The sequence below is a fragment of the Numenius arquata genome, chromosome 9 (assembly GCF_964106895.1).
Source record: "Numenius arquata chromosome 9, bNumArq3.hap1.1, whole genome shotgun sequence".
Taxonomy (NCBI): Eukaryota; Metazoa; Chordata; class Aves; order Charadriiformes; family Scolopacidae; genus Numenius; species Numenius arquata.
In genome coordinates, this window is record NC_133584.1 from 61091379 (window position 1) to 61109442 (window position 18064).

At 51.6% G+C, this 18064-nt stretch overlaps 1 protein-coding gene across 3 annotated transcripts in view; it reads left to right on the top strand.

Annotated features, from left to right (window-relative positions):
* The window catches only part of OTOF (otoferlin), an 82411-nt gene that overhangs the window by 48068 nt on the left and 16279 nt on the right, over positions 1-18064 (top strand). For all 3 annotated transcript variants that reach the window (XM_074153966.1, XM_074153965.1, XM_074153967.1), the window contains 21 exons: positions 277-408; positions 864-926; positions 1884-1968; positions 2977-3136; positions 4405-4591; positions 5207-5393; positions 6094-6317; positions 6614-6722; positions 7197-7380; positions 8639-8759; positions 9334-9434; positions 9899-9989; positions 11225-11341; positions 12889-13041; positions 13519-13708; positions 14072-14196; positions 14736-14870; positions 15337-15498; positions 16108-16227; positions 17330-17491; positions 17784-17946. In XM_074153966.1, coding sequence (XP_074010067.1) covers positions 277-408; positions 864-926; positions 1884-1968; positions 2977-3136; positions 4405-4591; positions 5207-5393; positions 6094-6317; positions 6614-6722; positions 7197-7380; positions 8639-8759; positions 9334-9434; positions 9899-9989; positions 11225-11341; positions 12889-13041; positions 13519-13708; positions 14072-14196; positions 14736-14870; positions 15337-15498; positions 16108-16227; positions 17330-17491; positions 17784-17946 — 2971 coding nt within the window. The remainder of the gene's footprint in view (positions 1-276; positions 409-863; positions 927-1883; positions 1969-2976; positions 3137-4404; positions 4592-5206; positions 5394-6093; positions 6318-6613; positions 6723-7196; positions 7381-8638; positions 8760-9333; positions 9435-9898; positions 9990-11224; positions 11342-12888; positions 13042-13518; positions 13709-14071; positions 14197-14735; positions 14871-15336; positions 15499-16107; positions 16228-17329; positions 17492-17783; positions 17947-18064) is intronic.

Sequence of the window (18064 nt, forward strand, 5' to 3'; positions counted from 1 at the left end):
CTTAGCTAAATCCATTTGACTTTCCAGCTCACATGAAGCCCCCCATGCTCTGGGGCTGAAGAAACAGGGATGCCTGGGGTCTTCTGCATCCCACCCCACGTTGCAGCATGCTCAGGCTGGTCCGAGCAGCCTGGTGTCTTTGGTGTGACCAGTAGACCCCAGAGGTGCCACCATTGCACTGAAAATGGCTCAAAAAATGGGAGGTGGGGAAATGGGTTACAGCAGCGAGAGGCATGTGGTGCTGCTCTCAGAAGGTGCCCAAATCCCTCTCCCCAGGTCAGCATCACCATCATCGAGGCCCGGCAGCTGGTTGGGCTCAACATGGACCCTGTGGTCTGTGTGGAGGTTGGAGAGGAGAAGAAATACACGTCCATGAAGGAATCGACCAATTGCCCGTACTACAACGAGGTGAGTCTGTCCTCCAGTGACACTCGTGGCTCCTTGGGGTCTACTTTGCTGTTAGTCAAGTAAATGTAATTTCTTGTCACTTGGCCTTTTTTCTTTATTTCTTCTGTCACCTCTTGTCAGAATAAGATGAAATCTGAAACCACGCAGAAGGAGAAATGAACCCTTTTGCCCTCTGGTATTTTGCAAAAAATGGTTAAAAGTGCACCCACTTGATCTGTGCTAAATTCTTCTCAGTTTTTCTAAGGAGTTAGTGCTTCCTTATAGTTCCTCAGTCTGCAGAGGCTGTCAGTGCTGGGGCTCACACAGGTCCATCTGTGCTGTGACATGTTCTGTAGGATGCTCCTCTGGGCAGTCACCGCTTCTCCAGCTGGAGTGTGCGCCAAAATACTGCCTTTCAACCCAAAAAGAAGCTCACCCCGGCTCTCCTGCCTTCATGACTGCTCTTTCCCTTTCAGTACTTCGTCTTTGATTTCCACGTCCCCCCAGATGTCATGTTTGACAAGATCATCAAGCTGTCCGTAAGTGAACATGGTTGCCTTGTCCTTTTCCTGGGGCTTTGGAGGAAACCAGCCCATTTTGCATATGCACTGATGATGGCTTTGGGGTCCTTGATGTGAGACCCCCCTCGGTCCTACAAGTCCCACCTCTTTTGCAGACCCCCAGTCCCTCTTTCCGTTGCTGAGCTTAACTGCTGGGTCCACACAGCTCCCATCCTGCATTTGCTGTGTCCCTCCCTGGCTGATCTAAACCTGTCTAGGGAGGTGTTTAGACCTGGGGAGAACCAAGACCTTCCCAAGCATTCCAGGGGATCTCCTGGGATATGAGACTGGCAGAGATGTTGTGGAAATTTTTGGAGGACCTTAACGGGGCATCTAGTCTGGTTCTCCGCTCCACAGAAAGATTAAGTCTTTCTAACACCATCCAAAAGGCACTTGAGACCTTAAAGACAGAATTATAGAATCATTCAGGTTGGAAAAGACCCTTAAGATCATTGAGTCCAACTGTTAACCTAACACAGCCATGTCCACCACTAAGTCCTCCACGGAAGAGGGCAATGAACAAGATTTGCCCATTCACTGACCAAAGCACACTAATTAGGAGCATCCATATCTATCCCATGCACAGACCAGCTGTACAATTTCTCCCACAAAGGGAATTAGGTTTCGAGCATCCTAAAGACCCTTTCTTCAGGTAGATGTCCCAGTGTTTGTTGCCGTAGCGGCTGGAAAGCTGCATCTTGTTTCAAAGACTAATTTATTTGCATTTTTTCATATTCAATCCAAGTATACACTTGTTTGCAATGCTGCTGACCCCACCATGCCTCTTAGTGTCCTCATAGAGACCGAGGTCCTACACAGACCAAGGAAAATGCATCAGAGCCTTTCCCATCTGACACCAAACACCTCTGGAAAGAGCCTTATGGCTCCCCAGGCACAGAAAAAAAGTCTTTTTTTTTTTCTCCTCTTGATTTCCAGGTGATCCACTCAAAAAACCTCTTGCGCAGTGGGACTTTGGTAGGCTCCTTCAAGATGGACGTTGGAACTGTTTATACTCAGCCTGGTAGGTAAACACCGTTTGCAACCAGTCCAGCCAAGAAAGGTTGGACCAGATGATCCCTCAGGTCCTTTCCAACCTGGTAGTCAATGATTCTGTGATGATTCTGTGATGATTCTATGTGCTCATTTGCGCCATTGAATAAATGTCCCCGCAAGGTAGCCAGGCAGGCACTAGTTTCCTTGGGTGTTGCTTATCTAGCTTAACTTTAGCATCTTAGATATAAGCAAGTCACTTGGGCTCCTCTGTGGTCAGGAAATAGCACTCAGCACCTCCAGAGAAGGTCGTGCCCCCCATCCTGAAATCAAGGCTGAGATACCCTCTGGGTGTGGTGGTCTCTCTCCACTGACCTGCTGAGGAAGGAAGCCCAAGGTGACTTGCTTAGGCAAGATAGCAACCTTCCAGACAGCTTAAGCTCCAAAATACCTGTGATTTTTTTTTCCCCTTGCTCCTATATGACACCTATTTCAGCACTCTGCCTCTATAAATAAGCCTGAGAGCTAAGATGTAGATGAAACCTCCAGAGTCTGCACTTGAGGGGTTGTCAGCAGATGAGGAGGAGGACCTTAAGGGAGCATCTAGCCTGGTTCTCCGCTCCACAGAAGGATTAAGTCTCTCTAACACCATCCAAAAGGCACCCGAGGCCTTAAAGACTTAGAATCATAGAATCATTCAGGTTGGAAAAGACCCTTAAGATCATCGAGTCCAACTGTGAACCCAACACTGCCAAGTCCACCCCTAATCCGTGTCCCTCAGTACCACGTCTTCCCAGCTTTTAAATACCTCCAGGGATAGAGACTTCCAGTGATGGAGACTCCACCCCACTTCAGACAGTTCATCCCATTGCTTCTTTGTCTTCAACATAAGACACATCTTCCTAATGAGTTTTTCAGGGGGTTCCATCTGAATTCCTCACACCTGAAGATGTCTCTTAAGCATATGGGCAGGTCCCCCCACTCGAGTGGATGCTGTGTCTCATTCTGATAAATGACTGTCATGTCCCCTGGCTTCCAGAGCACCAGTTCTACCACAAATGGGCCATCCTTTCTGACCCTGAGGATCTCACTGCTGGGCTGAAAGGTTACCTGAAGTGTGACATCGCTGTGGTAGGGAAAGGGGACAACATCAAGACGCCACACAAAGCCAATGAGACGGACGAGGATGATATTGAAGGGTAAGGATCTGCAGAGCCAGCTTCACGTAGCCTTGCTTGGGAATGACTTTTCCTGTCCCTTCACTTTGGATTGCGTGATGGGGACAGCAGCATCCCTTCTGGATGAGGCTCACAGCCCTTCTAGCACCCATATTTACCTTGTGCAGTGAAACCAGAGGGACAAAATCAGTTGCTGAAAAGAGAGAACAGGGCAGAACTGGTGCAAATCTAGGCCCTATCAAGTACAAACCAATCATTTCTGTGAGGTCAGACCATTTGCTGGTTGTTGAGTTCTCTATACCACCAGCAGCCTGATGTCAACCAACTTGATGGCCCCACTGTTTACCTAATGCTCCTCTTGGTCCTTGGATGGCATGGGGTATGATGGGGTCTCATCACTTGCTGCCAGAGATGCCTGGATGAGGTTTCCCAGGCTGTGTGGGTGGTCAGGGCTCTCTGAGTCCCCAGAGCATCTAAAAGGCCATGGAAGAAAAATCAGGAGAGTTTAAAACTTAGTTCCAGCTCCAAAACATTTCAGGCTAATTAAATATCTCGAAGTGCAACCACAGGCTTTCAAGTCAACCTCACAGCATCTCACCATGTAGTCAGAATCCCAGACCAGTAGCAAAATACCAGTGCAGCTTTCTTGACTGGCTGGGGGGACCAGTGGGCTCAAGGCACCACCTGAACTGTTTTGGGTCAGTGTTCCATATAGTAGTGGTGATATTTTCCCACTTTTTCACTGACAACTCCAGCAATTCCTCTAGAAATTGTTTTGTTCACAGCCCGCCCCCCCCCCCGGATCTAATTTCTTCCTCCAAGAAGAGGAAATCCAAATATGCCAAGAAAAACAATTTGGTGGAGTTCAAGTCTCCCCCCAAAATAATCACCCCAGTTCCCCTTGTGCCCTGATAAAGAAAAAGGGCTCTTCTAACATCCCATCCTTGTGGCCTGCTTTGGGTGTCAATACTAGGCTGAGTTTAATTGTCCTCTAGACTCCACTGACAATAATGATTCTATTCCTTTAGTTGAATGTGCACTGTCCCAGGGGCACCTTAAGGGGCTCCTCTAAGTTTTTGCTTACAAAACTACCACTCCCCACCCCAAAAGAGGAGGATGGGCAGAAACAGGACAGCCATGAAAGGTGTGGCTGCAGAAATGGTCGTCTTTTCACCTCCGTGGAGCCTGTGCTCAGAAAGTGGGGCAGCTTCTCCCTCTTTGGTAAAGCCTCTCCTGACAAACCTGCCAGTCGCAGCAGCTGTGTCCAAACCTATGTGTTGATGTTGCAGGAATCTCCTCCTCCCAGATGGGGTTCCCCCAGAGAGGCAGTGGGCTCGTTTCTACATCAAGATCTATCGAGCAGAGGGACTGCCCCGTATGAACACCAGCATCATGGCCAACGTGAAGAAGGCTCTCATTGGGGAGAACAAGGACTTGGTAGACCCCTATGTGCAGGTGGTCTTTGCAGGGCAGAAGGTGAGGAAGCTTCATGCAGTTCCAGGGTGACCCTGGGAGGTTATATGAGCGGGACCAGCCATTATGCATATGGCCAGAAATGATCTCAGTTGTTCTGGCATGTAGACGTGGAGATGCATGGCAAAGCTTCCTTGTTCACTATGTTTCCCCTCTTTTGTGCAGACTATGATGGATTTGCAGCACTCTCCAGTTGGGGAAAGGAGCTTAGAATCATTGAATCATAGAATTGTTATAGTTGGAAGAGACCTTTAATATCATTGAGTCCAACCATCAACCCAACACTGACAAACCCACCACTGACCCATGGCCCTCAGCACCACGTCTGCCCGGCTTTGAAATCCCTCCAGGGATGGGGACTCCACCACTGCCCTGGGCAGCCTCTTCCAAGGCTTCACAACCCTTTCCATGAAGAAATTGTTCCCAATTTCCATCCTAAACCTCCCCTGGTGCAATTCAAGGCTGTTTCCTCTTCTCCCATTGCCTGTTCTTGGGAGAGGAGAGTCACAAGCCAGAATGAATGTTTCAGTGGTAATTAGTGAGGGAGGAGTTCAAGTTGTGAGGGATGGCTTGGGAGCTCAAACTCTTGGCAAATATCTATCTCCTCCCACTCGGCAGGGGAAGACATCCGTACAAAAAAGCAGCTATGAGCCTCTCTGGAACGAGCAAATAGTCTTCACAGAAATGTTCCCTCCGTTGTGCAAGCGGATAAAGATCCAGATCCGAGACTCGGACAAAGTCAATGATGTGGCCATTGGTACCCATTTCATTGATTTGCGGAAGATCTCTAATGAAGGAGACAAAGGTAAGGTGGGGGGGCAGGCTGATCTACCTTCTTCATGGTAGAGAGACATCCCTTTGGCAGAGAATTAAGCAAAATAACCTGGCCTCCTTCCCCACCCCTGGAGATAGCTGCTTCTTTGTTCCCAGCTAGAGAGACTTTGATTCACTGCAGTGGTCTTCTGAGGATGCCGAACACACACTCTTTGAAAACCAAGCCCCGTCACAAGCCTCCAGTCCAACACCTGAAAGCAAAGACATCCAAGAACACCTTGCCCTTCCAAAAAAATTTATTGCCATGAATGGATGAATATCTGACAGGGTCCCCCGTTCACACACACATGAACACACCAGCACATGTGGGCAGGAGCAATGTAAAACCAAGGATGGCTCTAGGAAGGGGACTAATGGGTGTTCTTTTGCCTTGACTCTCACTTGGGGTAACTTGCCCAACAGCAGACTCACCTTTGTCTTTGGGCTGGTGCCCTGCGCGGTCCCCATCACTGCCTCCACTGCAAAACTGCCTCCATGCATGTTGCAAACATGCATTTCCAGGTACACACAGGTGCATATTGAAGCCCATGTCACTGTACATATACCAATCCATGAGTGACTTCTTATCCTGAGGCAAAGACATGTCCTCCTCCTTGCCCATCCCCTCCTCCTTGCCCATCCCCTCCTCCTTGCCCATCCCCTTCCTAACGTGCCTGTTTGCTCTGCTGCAGGCTTCCTTCCCACCTTTGGCCCCGCGTGGGTCAACATGTATGGCTCCACTCGGAACTACACCCTGATGGACGAGCACCAAGAGCTGAACGAGGGTCTGGGTGAAGGCGTCTCCTTCCGGGCCAGGCTTTTGATGAGTCTTGCTGTGGAGATCTTGGACACCACCAACCCGGAGATCAACAGCTCCACCGAGGTGCAAGTTGAGCAGGCCACGTCAGTTGCTGATGTAAGTTGCCACTAGCTCTACAGTGGCCAGTGGTGAGTCTTGAGACTTGAGCTTTTTGGGTTTTTTTGTATTTAGTATCACAAACCAAGGATTTAATTTACTGTTGTCCCAAGTGTTCTGGATCCAGCAGCACAATGAAAGCAAATCTTGCAAGGATTGCAGATTTTCTGATCATTCAAATGGTCACCTCTCTTAGGAGTGCTGGGCAGAAGAAATATCTGAGGGAGGGAGGATCCTAAACTTTGAAATGTTTCTCTAGTTGGTGTCCCTCTGGCTGACTGTGATTTCTCCTGCAGAACTGCACTGGGAAGATGGAGGAGTTCTTTCTCTTTGGAGCTTTCCTGGAAGCTACCATGATCGACAGGAAGATTGGCGACAAACCCATCAACTTCGAGGTCACAATAGGTTGGTTGTTTTTTGGGGAGGGTGTTTTTGAAACATGCCTGGTGGAGAATGCAGCGTCCAAGGCTGAGAGCAAGGTTGACTCCCCATTTTCCATCCCAACATGTGCTAGAGCACACAGGGCTCTCAGTTTAGGGAGAAGGTGATGGCCACTTTACCGGCACAAGCTACGTGGGGCCCCAAATCATCTATGGATTCTGTGCTGTGGCCAGTGGAGCTAGTCCCTCTTTCACCCTGGCTTTGTACCTCCTGAGACTGACCACCAAAGGGAGGGTGTGTATTCCTATCAGCTCAAGAGGGGACATGAGCAGGGGACAGAGATCCATTACTAATTTATGGTTCCTGGGCATGGTTTCAGAGTTGAACTCCACTGTGTTTCCTGCAGAGAAAACTTCTCCCCAACCTGAATTAAAGCCAAGAGACTGAGCCCGATCAGAGTTACAACCCTGTGACTTTATTTCACATTTCTTTCCTGAGGTAACTATGGGAACCAGATCGATGGCGTGACCAAACCCATGCTACGGAGGAAGAAAGAGGGAGGGGATGGGGAGGAGGAGGAATCCGAGCTGCTCCAGAACTCAAGTGAGGATGAAGGTGATGAGGATGGAGAGCTGGTCTCTGTTTCCTCATCTCAGCCCGTGAAGCCCCTGGTCACAGACAGGTAAGCGTGCCCGCCTGCCCACTGAGGTGCCACTGGGCAGAGAGGTGGCTCTCAATTCAGCCATGGTCTGTAGGGGTTCCCACCTGCCCTGGGTGCCTGAGCTCAGAAGTGAAGTTACAGGTGATGTCAGTGCCCTCATGGGGCCTGGAGTCATTTGGCCAAAGAGACGTGGGAACAGCAGTGGGGACCAGATCTCCATTCCCCGTAAAGGGAGATTACATACCACCTGTATATCACCTTGACTGAGATACCACAGTCTGCCAGCTGAGCCCCCACCCCCTTCCCTACACTCGTCCCAAGCAGCTGGATCAGAAAGTGCCAAACTGACCAGGATCAGCACACACACCTCGGGATGTCTGGGCTGGGCTTCAGCCACAGCCCAGATTTGAATACAAAGGACTAGCGCTAAGGAAAGCTAATTGGATTTAACCTGATGAGATATACTTAAAGTGGATTTTAAGCATGTTATACATAGATAGATGTTAATAGAATTAACTGTCTGACTTAATTCCATTTGAAAATGAAACAAACCACGCTAAATTGAGGGTATTTGAGCTCCAGATAGAGGTGTCTACCTGGGGGTTCCGGCACCTGTTCACCAGCTCTTCGTCAAGGTGAATGTCCAACAGGGATGAGAAGCACCGATGGTTTTTGAGCCTGTCCCCAGGCTCTGCCTATCATGGTCTCTTCCCCTGTCTCTATCCCCTGGGCACTGGGAGCCTCATGCTCAACCATGGGGCTCTGCTGACATCTTCTGGCTGGAAGTGCCCTGATGGCTTCAGAAAGATGAGCTGAAGCTGGTTTTTAATTAAGGTTGTCCCAGGTGCAGCAGGAATCATAGAATCACTTTGGTTGGAAGGGACCTTTCAGATCATCGAGTCCAACTGTCAATCCAGCATCGCCAAGTCCACCACTAACCCATATCCCTCAGCATCACCTCTGCCCGGCTTTTAAATACCTCCAGAGATAGCAACTCCACCACTTCCCTGGGCAGCCTGTTCCAGTGCTTAATAACCCTTTCAGTGTAAAAATTTTTTCTAATATCCATCCTAAACCTCCCCTGGCACAACTTGAACTGTACCATGACTCTTACCACTCCGTCCCACCAGCATATGGAAACCTCTCAGGTCTGCAAAGGGCAGGAGGTCTGCCTGCTGTGAAGGCCAGGATGCTATAGGAGATGCTCGACAGCGTTCAGAAAAAGGGTGTTAGGAGATGGGAGCATTACCACCATGGAACATCTACCTCTTCTTGGCAGGAACTACTTCCACCTGCCGTACTTTGAGAAGAAGCCCTGCATCTACATCAAGAGCTGGTGGCAGGATCAGCGCCGCAGATTGTATAATGCCAACATCATGGACAAGATTGCGGACAAGCTGGTCAGTATATGCTGGGGAGGGAGACAGCTTGGGGCATGAGGCACCTTCAGGCTCCCTGCACATCTCTGCTTGTCACAAAGCAGGGACAAAGAGTGCAAGGATCCATGAGCAAAGTAGTGCCAGAAAGGGAGAAGCTTCCCAGTGCTAAACACTCCACAGTTTGAATGTCCAAATCCTAAGAGCTCATTGAGTTTTCTGTGGGTCAAACCCAGCTGTCACCACCAAAGGGAAGCTTTGTCCCCCTGGGAAAACCACTGTGTGTGGCAGAGCCTCCTCCATAGTCTCAGATACTTCCCAAGGAGCCTTTGTGACAGCTCTGCGTTAGCAAGGTCATGGCAGGATCTGCAAAGGGGGAGCCTGGCAGGTCCAGCCCAGATGGGGTAGACCTTGGCCAACCAGCCTCATGGAGGGTGGTGGACCCATTCCCATCCCCCAGAGCCAGGTCCCTGCAGCCAAAAGTGTGCCAGCTCCCACAGGGCTGCTCTACGTAGGGTTGGACCTTGGGAGACACCTTGCCCCATGGTGGGGCTCTGTCCCACCACCCCCTCATCACTTCCCCCCGTTGATGCTGCAGGAGGAAGGGCTCAATGACGTGCAGGAAATGATCAAGACGGAGAAACCGCACCCGGAGCGCCGGCTCCGAGGGGTCCTGGAGGAGCTGAGCAGTGGGTGCTTGTGAGTAAAAGATGGGCAAAGGTGGCACACTGCAGATCCCTGCCCTCTGCAGGGCTCTGGGCAAGGTCTTCAGTGTAAGCCCACCTCTCCTTATCCTCTGAATGGTGGGCAAGTGTTTCATCACATTGGCACAATGCCGTATCAGCTGTCCTCTGTCTTGGAGCATGGGTGAGGCGGTGCTTACATCTGCACCCCAAAGGCTCCAAACCAGGGTTGAAAGCCTCAATCCTGTAGCCTCCACAGGCTGGTACCTGATCAGCACCTACTCCCTGTGCAGGACACTCAACATTGGGTGCAAACAGGCCACTTGGCCCCGATTGCATTGCAGACTTGGGGGGAATGAGGACATTTTCCTCCAGGAAGGTGCTCTCCTCCTGGCAGGTATCCATCCAGACACGGCTCCTTGGGGAGAGCCTGTGGGGTCCCACGGGGATTCATGCTACTGAATCCTCCTTTCCCAACAGGCGCTTCGTGACATTGGCTGACAAGGACCAGCACCACTCTTCCCGCACCAGGCTGGACCGGGAGAGACTCAAGTCCTGCATGCGGGAGCTGGTGAGCAGGATTCAGCCAGGCAGGGAGGGAGACTCATGAGCTGGACCTTGTCGATGTGGTGGGGAGCTTTGGTCTGTAGGCGTGCTGGTTTCCAGTCTCTGTGGAGTGATGGTTTGAGGTTTATTTCTGAAGAGAGGAGCCCAAGAGCACTTGGGTCTTAGAAACATAGAATTGTCCAGGTTTGAAGAGATCTTTAATATCATTGAGTCCAACCATCAACCCAACACTGACAAACCCACCACTGACCCATGGCCCTCAGCACCACGTCTGCCCGGCTTTGAAATCCCTCCAGGGATGGGGACTCCACCACTGCCCTGGGCAGCCTCTTCCAAGGCTTGACAACACTTTCCATGAAGAAATTGTTCCCAACATCCATCCTAAACCTCCCCTGGCAACACCTGAGGCCATTTCCTCTTGTCCCATCACCTGTTTCTCAGGAGAAGAGACCAACCCCCCCTGTCTACACTCTCCTTTCAGGGAGTTGTAGAGAGCGAGAAGGTCTCCCTTCAGCCTCCTTTTCTCCAGGCTGAACCACCCCAGCTCCCTCAGCTGCTCCTCACAAGACTTGTGCTCCAGACCCTTCATCAGCTCCATTGTCATTCTCTGAACACACTCCAGCACCTCAAGGTCTTTCTTGTCGTGAGGAGCCCAAAACTGGACCCAACACTCGAGGTGGGACCTCATCAGTGCCCAGTCCAGGGGGACCATCCCTGCCCCAGTCCTGCTGGCCACAGTGGTCCTGATACAGGCCAGGATGCTGGTGGCCTTCTTGGCCACCTGGGCACTTGATGACCACTTGCACAGGTGCTGAGTGGCACTTGGGTCCACACTCCCTTCCACCACACTCTGCTTTGCCTTCAAAAGAAATCCAGGAGTAGAGAGGAGGAGCTGCATTGCTGTCAAAGAGCTGAGGAAGCTGGCAAGGATTGACTTAGGAGAACCCTGCAGAGCAAAGCTGCTCCAAGGATAGATATGGCCTTAGATGTTTGGGGCTGGTAGCCCAGCTCCTTGCAAAGGAGTTAGACGTGCAAAAGAGGTGTACAAAGAGCGGGTGGCTTATCCACCTGGCACGGCCAAGGACACCAGCTTCAGTAGCCAGCAGCATCCCACAGAGCAATGAATTTAACCCGTGAAAACTTCCGCGTCCCCTTTTGTGAACTGTCAGGTCCTGAATTAGAGCAATGCTCCCTTCTGCTCTTGCTCACATGATGTCCTGGGCTCCCCTTTAACTGCAGGAGAACATGGGGCAGCAAGCTACCACTCTGCGGTCGCAGGTGAAGAAGAACACCATGAAAGACAAGCTGAAGCTGGTGCAAAACTTCCTGCAGAAGCTCCGGTTCTTGGCAGACGAGGTGGGTCCCTCTGCACGGAGAGAGGGTGTGAGCTGGGCCAGCAGCCTGGGTTGGATGGAAACCTCTCTGCAGACTCTGTAGGTGGGAGAGGTCTCTGGTCTTGTGCAAGGAGTCACTCCAAGTCTACACACTGCCCCATGCCTCCAGGCTTGCCCATGCTCTGCTGGATTGGAACGAGTCAGCCCTAAAACCAATTTATGAGCCCTTCCCAAATAGTAACAGGGCTGGGTCCTCTTACAGCTAAGCTGAGGGCAGTTTTTCCAGCCTCAGCCATGGCCAGGCCATGCAGTTCCATGCAGGATCAGTCATCGGAAGGTAGCACTTGTCCACACAGCACTAAAGTCAGCAGCAGGGACCTGCTTCTGATCCTGGCTGGGCAGGGAGTCATTAAAGTAAATGACTCTTCAAAGGGCAGTGGGATAAAGCCCCATCCTCTTGCAGAACTCAAATTGTCTAATTTTTACTGCTGCAGCAAACTTTTGCTTCACTCCAGCTCATGGGTAAGAGATAAGAGTCCAACATATTAGAGTTGAGCTGCTCACAGTATTTCCAAAGGAAATATTTTCCAAATAGTTTCCAAATACCTGCAAAATATTTTTTCCTTTCTTCAAAAAATTACACCATTCCTCCAGTTTAGGACTGGGTCAGCCATTGGGGGGTCATTGGTCCCCATGGGAGCTGTGGCTCTTGCACGTTCTGTTCTCATTGCCCACAGCAGGCTCCCAGCCTCCACTACGTGTCCTTTTCTACAGCAAGATCTTCCTTGGCTTTGACTCCTCACAGCAGAACATAGAATCACAGAATGGTTTGGGTGGGAAGCGACCTTAAAGATCATCCAGTGCCACCCCCTGCCCTGGGCAGGGACACCTCCCACCATACCAGCTTGCTCCAAGCCCCCTCCAACCTGGCCTTGAACCCCTCCAGGGATAGGGCAACCACAGCTTCTCCGGGCAACCTGGGCCAGGCTCTCACCACCCTCACAGCAAAGAACTTCTTCCCCACATCTCATCTCCATCTCCCCTCTTTCAGTGTCAAACCCTTCCCCCGCCTCCTAGGGCTCCCCTCCCTCATCAAGAGTCCTTCCCCAGCTTTCCTGGAGCCCCTTGAGGGACTGGAAGGGGCTCCAAGGTCTCCCCGGAGCCTTCGCTAACATGAACCAGACTATAAGGCATGATGGGACCTGTCCAAACAGGGACCTTCTTCCACAGTAAGGAATGAAGGTATGGCTCCTGCCCTACAGTCCCCATGGACACTGAATGAAGAGAGAAGGAAAATCTTTAGTCTTCTAATGCAAAATTATTATTTTTTTTTAAATTAGAACAAATGTAAATCCCAGTTTCTTTCCCACTAGGCTTTACCCTGCTGAGCTTAGCTCTCAGAAGTGGGAGTGGGAGGCTCAAAACCATTTCAGTGGCCCTAATGTGGCAATAGGTGCATCCATCTCCTATGGTATCTGTTGAATTTGCCTTTGGAAGGTCTCCAGGCCCGCTGGTGCCTCAGTGGTGAAGAGCTAAGACACCAACAGGGCTCTTCTCTGCCGTTCACAGCCCCAGCACACTATTCCTGACATCTTCATCTGGATGATGAGCAACAACAAGCGCATCGCCTACGCCCGTGTCCCTTCCAAGGATATCCTCTACTCCATTGTGGATGAGGAGATGGGCAAGGACTGCGCCAAAGTGAAGACCCTCTTCCTCAAGGTGCCGGTCTGTCTTCCCTGGTGGGAACCGCAGCCACGAGGAGGGAGATGGAGGAAGGACAGACTGGGAGGTTGGGAGATGGAGATGAGAGAGCTGGGTATCCGTTTTTGCTGGGGCTTGAATATTAGGCAAGACAGACCCATGTCCTATTGGTAGGGGTGGAAGTCTGCTGCTAGGAAGTGTGAACCACTGATCTCACCCAGCCTGGTAGGTAAGAAATGTCTGGAAGGAGAAAGATGTTTGATCCAGACACAGAAGAGGATGCTGGCTTAGAAAGAGAAAGCCAACATGTTGGGAAGAAGGTAGTGCATGACATGGAGTAGTGTCATGATCCAAAATGATGAGGGCTGGGTCCTCGGTTTTAAGGGGCAGCAGTAAAAGCAATGCACCAGGAGAAGCTGGATGCTGCCAGAGGTGGTCTGTCATCTCTAAGGCCTTCCCTGTATCCATGTAAACTCTTCTTTCCTTTGTCCCCAGCTACCTGGAAAGAGGGGGTTTGGACCTGCTGGCTGGACTGTTCAGGCCAAGATGGAGATGTACTTGTGGCTGGGCCTCAACAAACAGCGCAAAGACTTCTTGAGTGGCCTGCCCTGTGGCTTTGAGGAGAAGAAAACCACCAGAGGCCAAAACCTGCCATCCTTCCCACCCATCAGCCTCCTTTACACCAGTAAGAACCTCCTGCCTGCAGCGGGTCTGGGGACAGGACATGGAGAGGGAAGGAGGGAGCCTGGCTGGACACCACTTGGACCAAGGGCTTCCAAGAGCTAAGGGGGAAATAATTCCAGTTGTACCAGTGTGAGATCCATGGGGAGCTGGGGTTGGGAGCTGTGCAACCTCTTCTTTATCCCATTCGGAGCTGTCATTCTGCACATGGAGAGCAGGATGCCAAGGAAGTCCATATCCATTTGGGACTCATGCTTTGAGCCTATATCCCTCATCAGTGCTGGCCCAAGACCTCTCTCTGCAGGCTGAGCCCCATGGCTGTGCTCCAAGGTTGTGTATTGAGCTGTCTCACTTCTCTCTCTTGCAGAGAAGCAGGTTTTCCAACTGCGAGCCCACATGTACCAAGCCAGGAGTTTATTTGCAGCCGACAGCAGTGGCCTTTCAGACCCCTTTGCACGGGTCTTCTTCATCTCCCAGAGCCAATGCACTGAGGTAAATCCCATCTCCCGACCTGAAGGGCTGGGTAAGGCTCTGGTGTTGTGTGTCCCATCAAGCCTCCATCCTGCTCCCCTTCCACAGGTCTCATGATGGCTAGTGAATCAAGGATTAGGTTGGTCATGGGGTCCTGGGGTGGGAAAGTAGCCACCGCAGTGGGACTTGAGTGTCTCCAGGATCCCCGTCCCCAGGAGCACTTTCACGACATGTCCCTCACACCTGTGTCCCTGTGGCCATGATTCACCTGCCTGGTTAGGAGAAACTGGAGCATGTTGAAGTGTTTCTTGTGTTTTCCCTTCCTGGGCTGAGGGCTGCCAAGATTTAGCAAGCCTGGCAGATGTTGGAAATAATTAATGTCTGCTTTCCTGCTGTTGGGTTGTTTTTTTTTTTCTCAGAAGAGTCCTTGGAAGATACCCCATGGTCCAAAAAAATGTGCGGCAGCCCACTAGTGCTGCCAGGCTGACACCAATACCCAGTCTGCTGCCCTTCCCCTTAGCCCCTCTCTGGAGCAGTAAGTCTCTCTCCCATTCTTCCAGGTTCTCAATGAGACCCTTTGCCCCACCTGGGACCAGCTGCTGGTCTTCGACAACGTGGAGCTCTATGGAGAAGCCCATGAGATGCGGGATGACCCTCCCATAATTGTCATTGAGATCTACGACCAGGACACAGTGGTAAGATGGATCCCAGCAAAGGAAAATGTTCATGATTTGGATGCTGCGATCACTCCTGAATCGGAGGCCAGGCAGATGGTGCAGCTTTTCTCCTGACTCCTGGAAGATGGTCCCAGCAACACATTGCCCATGGCATGAGCAGCCTCTGCTGCTCATTACACCTCAGACTCAATGATATCTTATTTTTGGAGGGTGAAGCAAGAGCTTTTGTGAGGCTGGAGGCAAGGAGGACATTACCTGAGTCTTTGCCCTTGGAAAAGCTGCTCAGCCCCGGCCTCCTTGCTGTCCCAGCCCTAGGCCACCTCCTTCACCTTACTGGAAGAAGCCAGGAGTGAAAGCTGTCGCTGAGCTTTCGTGTCCCAGGCCCACTGGGACTTGTTCTGACCACAATGGGGAGAGCTGTGGGGCTGACTTGGAAGACCTCACGTTGGGTCAGCAAACCCAAGTGCTCTCTTTGCCTCTCCAGGGCAAAGCTGACTTCATGGGCCGCACCTTTGCCAAGCCAGTGGTGAAGATGTCAGATGAGCACTACTGTCCCCCACGCTTCCCCCCGCAGCTGGAGTACTACCAGATCTACCGGGGCAACTCCACAGCAGGCGACCTGCTGGCTGCCTTCGAGCTGCTCCAGGTACCAGCTGGCCAAAGCCACCCCAGACCAAGGAAGGGAAAGGATGGGATGGAAGGGACCAGGGATTAATCCATGCTTATATATCTCAGGTGCTGCAAAGAGCAGGTAGTTCATGCATTCTAGAAGAGCTCAAAGGGTTTAGCACAGCTACAAACCCAGGGAGAGTGTGCTGAGGCTCCAGAGCTGAAGGCAGCACTGGGGAGCGAATCTCCCCAGAGAGGCACAGGGGCAGAATCCCCTTCCTCACCCTGCTGGCCACGCCTGGGCTGAGCTTTTGGACCATTTCTTCATCTCTTCACACCCAGCCCAGGCAGAGGCAACTCATTGGGGTTGGGGTGCATTGGTGGGCTGAGAACTTTGCTCTGCTGCTGGGTCCGTGTTGAAGCACAGCCCTGCCCAGCACCTTCTTCTGATGTCTACCCCTTTTCCCAAAGGACCTCAGCTGTATGCTCACCAACCCTTGTTGCTGCTGCACCCTTTGAGACCACACAGACCCAGTGCAGGAGACCAGGGTGTGCCAGTTATAGCTGAGACTGACAAAAAATTGCTTCCCAGAAGCTGAGTACCAGCTCAGAGGAACAGTCCTAACCCAGGCTGCATCTCTTCCAGATTGGCCCAGGGGGCAAGTCAGACCTGCCCCCCATCGATGGCCCCACGGACATGGACCGGGGCCCCATCCTGCCAGTGCCACTGGGGATTCGGCCAGTGCTGAGTAAATACAGAGTGGAGGTAATTGCCTTGGAGCACCCAATTTTAATGTTCGTTGTTGTGTAGGGCAGGAGAGACTCTCCATGGGTTTTTGGAGGTTGGGAGGAATCTTTGAGGCTCTGATGACTCACTGGGCACTAAGACCAGGTGTCTACACTGTATGGTCTCTCTGTCCTGGCCGCATGGGGAGTGCCTTAAGAGAACAAGGAACTGGGTCACTCTTTGCTGTCTTGAGTGTGGGCACCATAACACGTAAATGGCACTTGGGCTGGTACAATGCAGGGCACGTTAGAGGCACACGTGTAGTACATCTCCACCCAAAGCAGTCACACAGGTCAGGTGAGCTGCATCCCACCAACCTCAGGCATCAAGTGCGGGATGACTCTCGTGTATCTGTAGATACCTAAAGGGTGATGCATCCAATCAGGGTCCCTCTCCCTTGGTTGTCTTGGTAGACGGTGGTGATCCAGGCAGCACAATAGTGATGGTGGTACCGTGGTGGTGATCCAGGCACGTTTAGTGCACAATTCAGCCGTGGTTGTAGGTATCTCTGTGCAGGTGAGATGCTGCTGACCAGCTCTCCAGGTTTCTAAAGGGATCATGGTCTCCTCGTCTTCCAGACATTTGCATCTGGATACTGCCATGGGGAACCAGGAGGTGGAAAATTCTCAGTTTAGGGGAACTTTTGATCATGGTGGTGGTCAGTTATCCCAAGAAGGGAAAGACAAGTTTCCCCAGTGATACAGATATCATTTTGACAAGATGATGGCAGTCCTGAATCAAGAGCCACTGTGGGTGGACAAAGCTGGTCTGGTCCTGCTCTTTGGAGTTCCATGGCAAAAAAAAAAAAAAAGGCCAGAAAGGGAAAAAGACAGAAAAGGGAGTCAAGGGGCACAGGTTGGAGAGCAGGCATGGGGTAAAGTATGTGAGGTGTCAGAGAGAGACTGTGCTGCAGCCCTGAGCCACGTGGAGGAGGAGAAGACTCCTCAGGGATCCACCACCGCCAAGGCAATGACACTTGCAGTCAGGTCCCCGCTCCTGTGGGGTATGGAGAACCTTTGACTCCAGCCAGGGGCAGGTCCCTCTCACATTCATGCTCTTCCTTCTCCTCCTCCTGCCCTAGATCTTGTTTTGGGGGCTCAGGGATCTGAAGAGAGTGAACCTGGCCCAGGTGGACCGGCCCCGTGTGGACATTGAGTGTGCTGGGAAGGGAGTCCAGTCATCCCTCATCCAGAACTACAAGAAAAACCCCAACTTCAGCACTTTGGTCAAATGGTTCGAAGTGGTGAGTGTTTCCTCTTCCCCTGGAGCCCTCAGCCGAAACCCAGATTTTCTGGGGCCCAAACAACGGTTCCTAACCCCTTCCTTCAGTTTCCCCACAGCAATGGAGGACATAAGCTCCATCCCAGTCAATGGTAGCCTTTCTCTGAGGGCTCCCAAGCCATGCCGGCGCTCCTGCAGACCTCTTCCTCCAACAGAATCCTTGTTTTAGTCCCTACTGGCCTTTCTGACCACCAAAGTAGATATCCCACAGCCCACATCCATCCCTTGATAACCAGCACACCTTTGCTTCCCAGGACCTCCCAGAGAATGAGCTGCTTCATCCACCTCTCAACATCCGGGTGGTGGACTGCCGGGCTTTCGGGCGTTACACCCTGGTGGGGTCCCACGCTGTCAGCTCCCTCCGAAAGTTCATCTACCGTCCACCAGACAAGAAAGCGCAGTACTGGAATATGACAGGTACCAAGCCTGGGGCCATGGGAGCCTGGCTGGTATGGTCCATCGGTGGGGCATTGCATGTGGAGAAGGGGGAGATGGGTAGAAGGTTGTAAGCACTATGGGATGTTGCCTGCTTGTT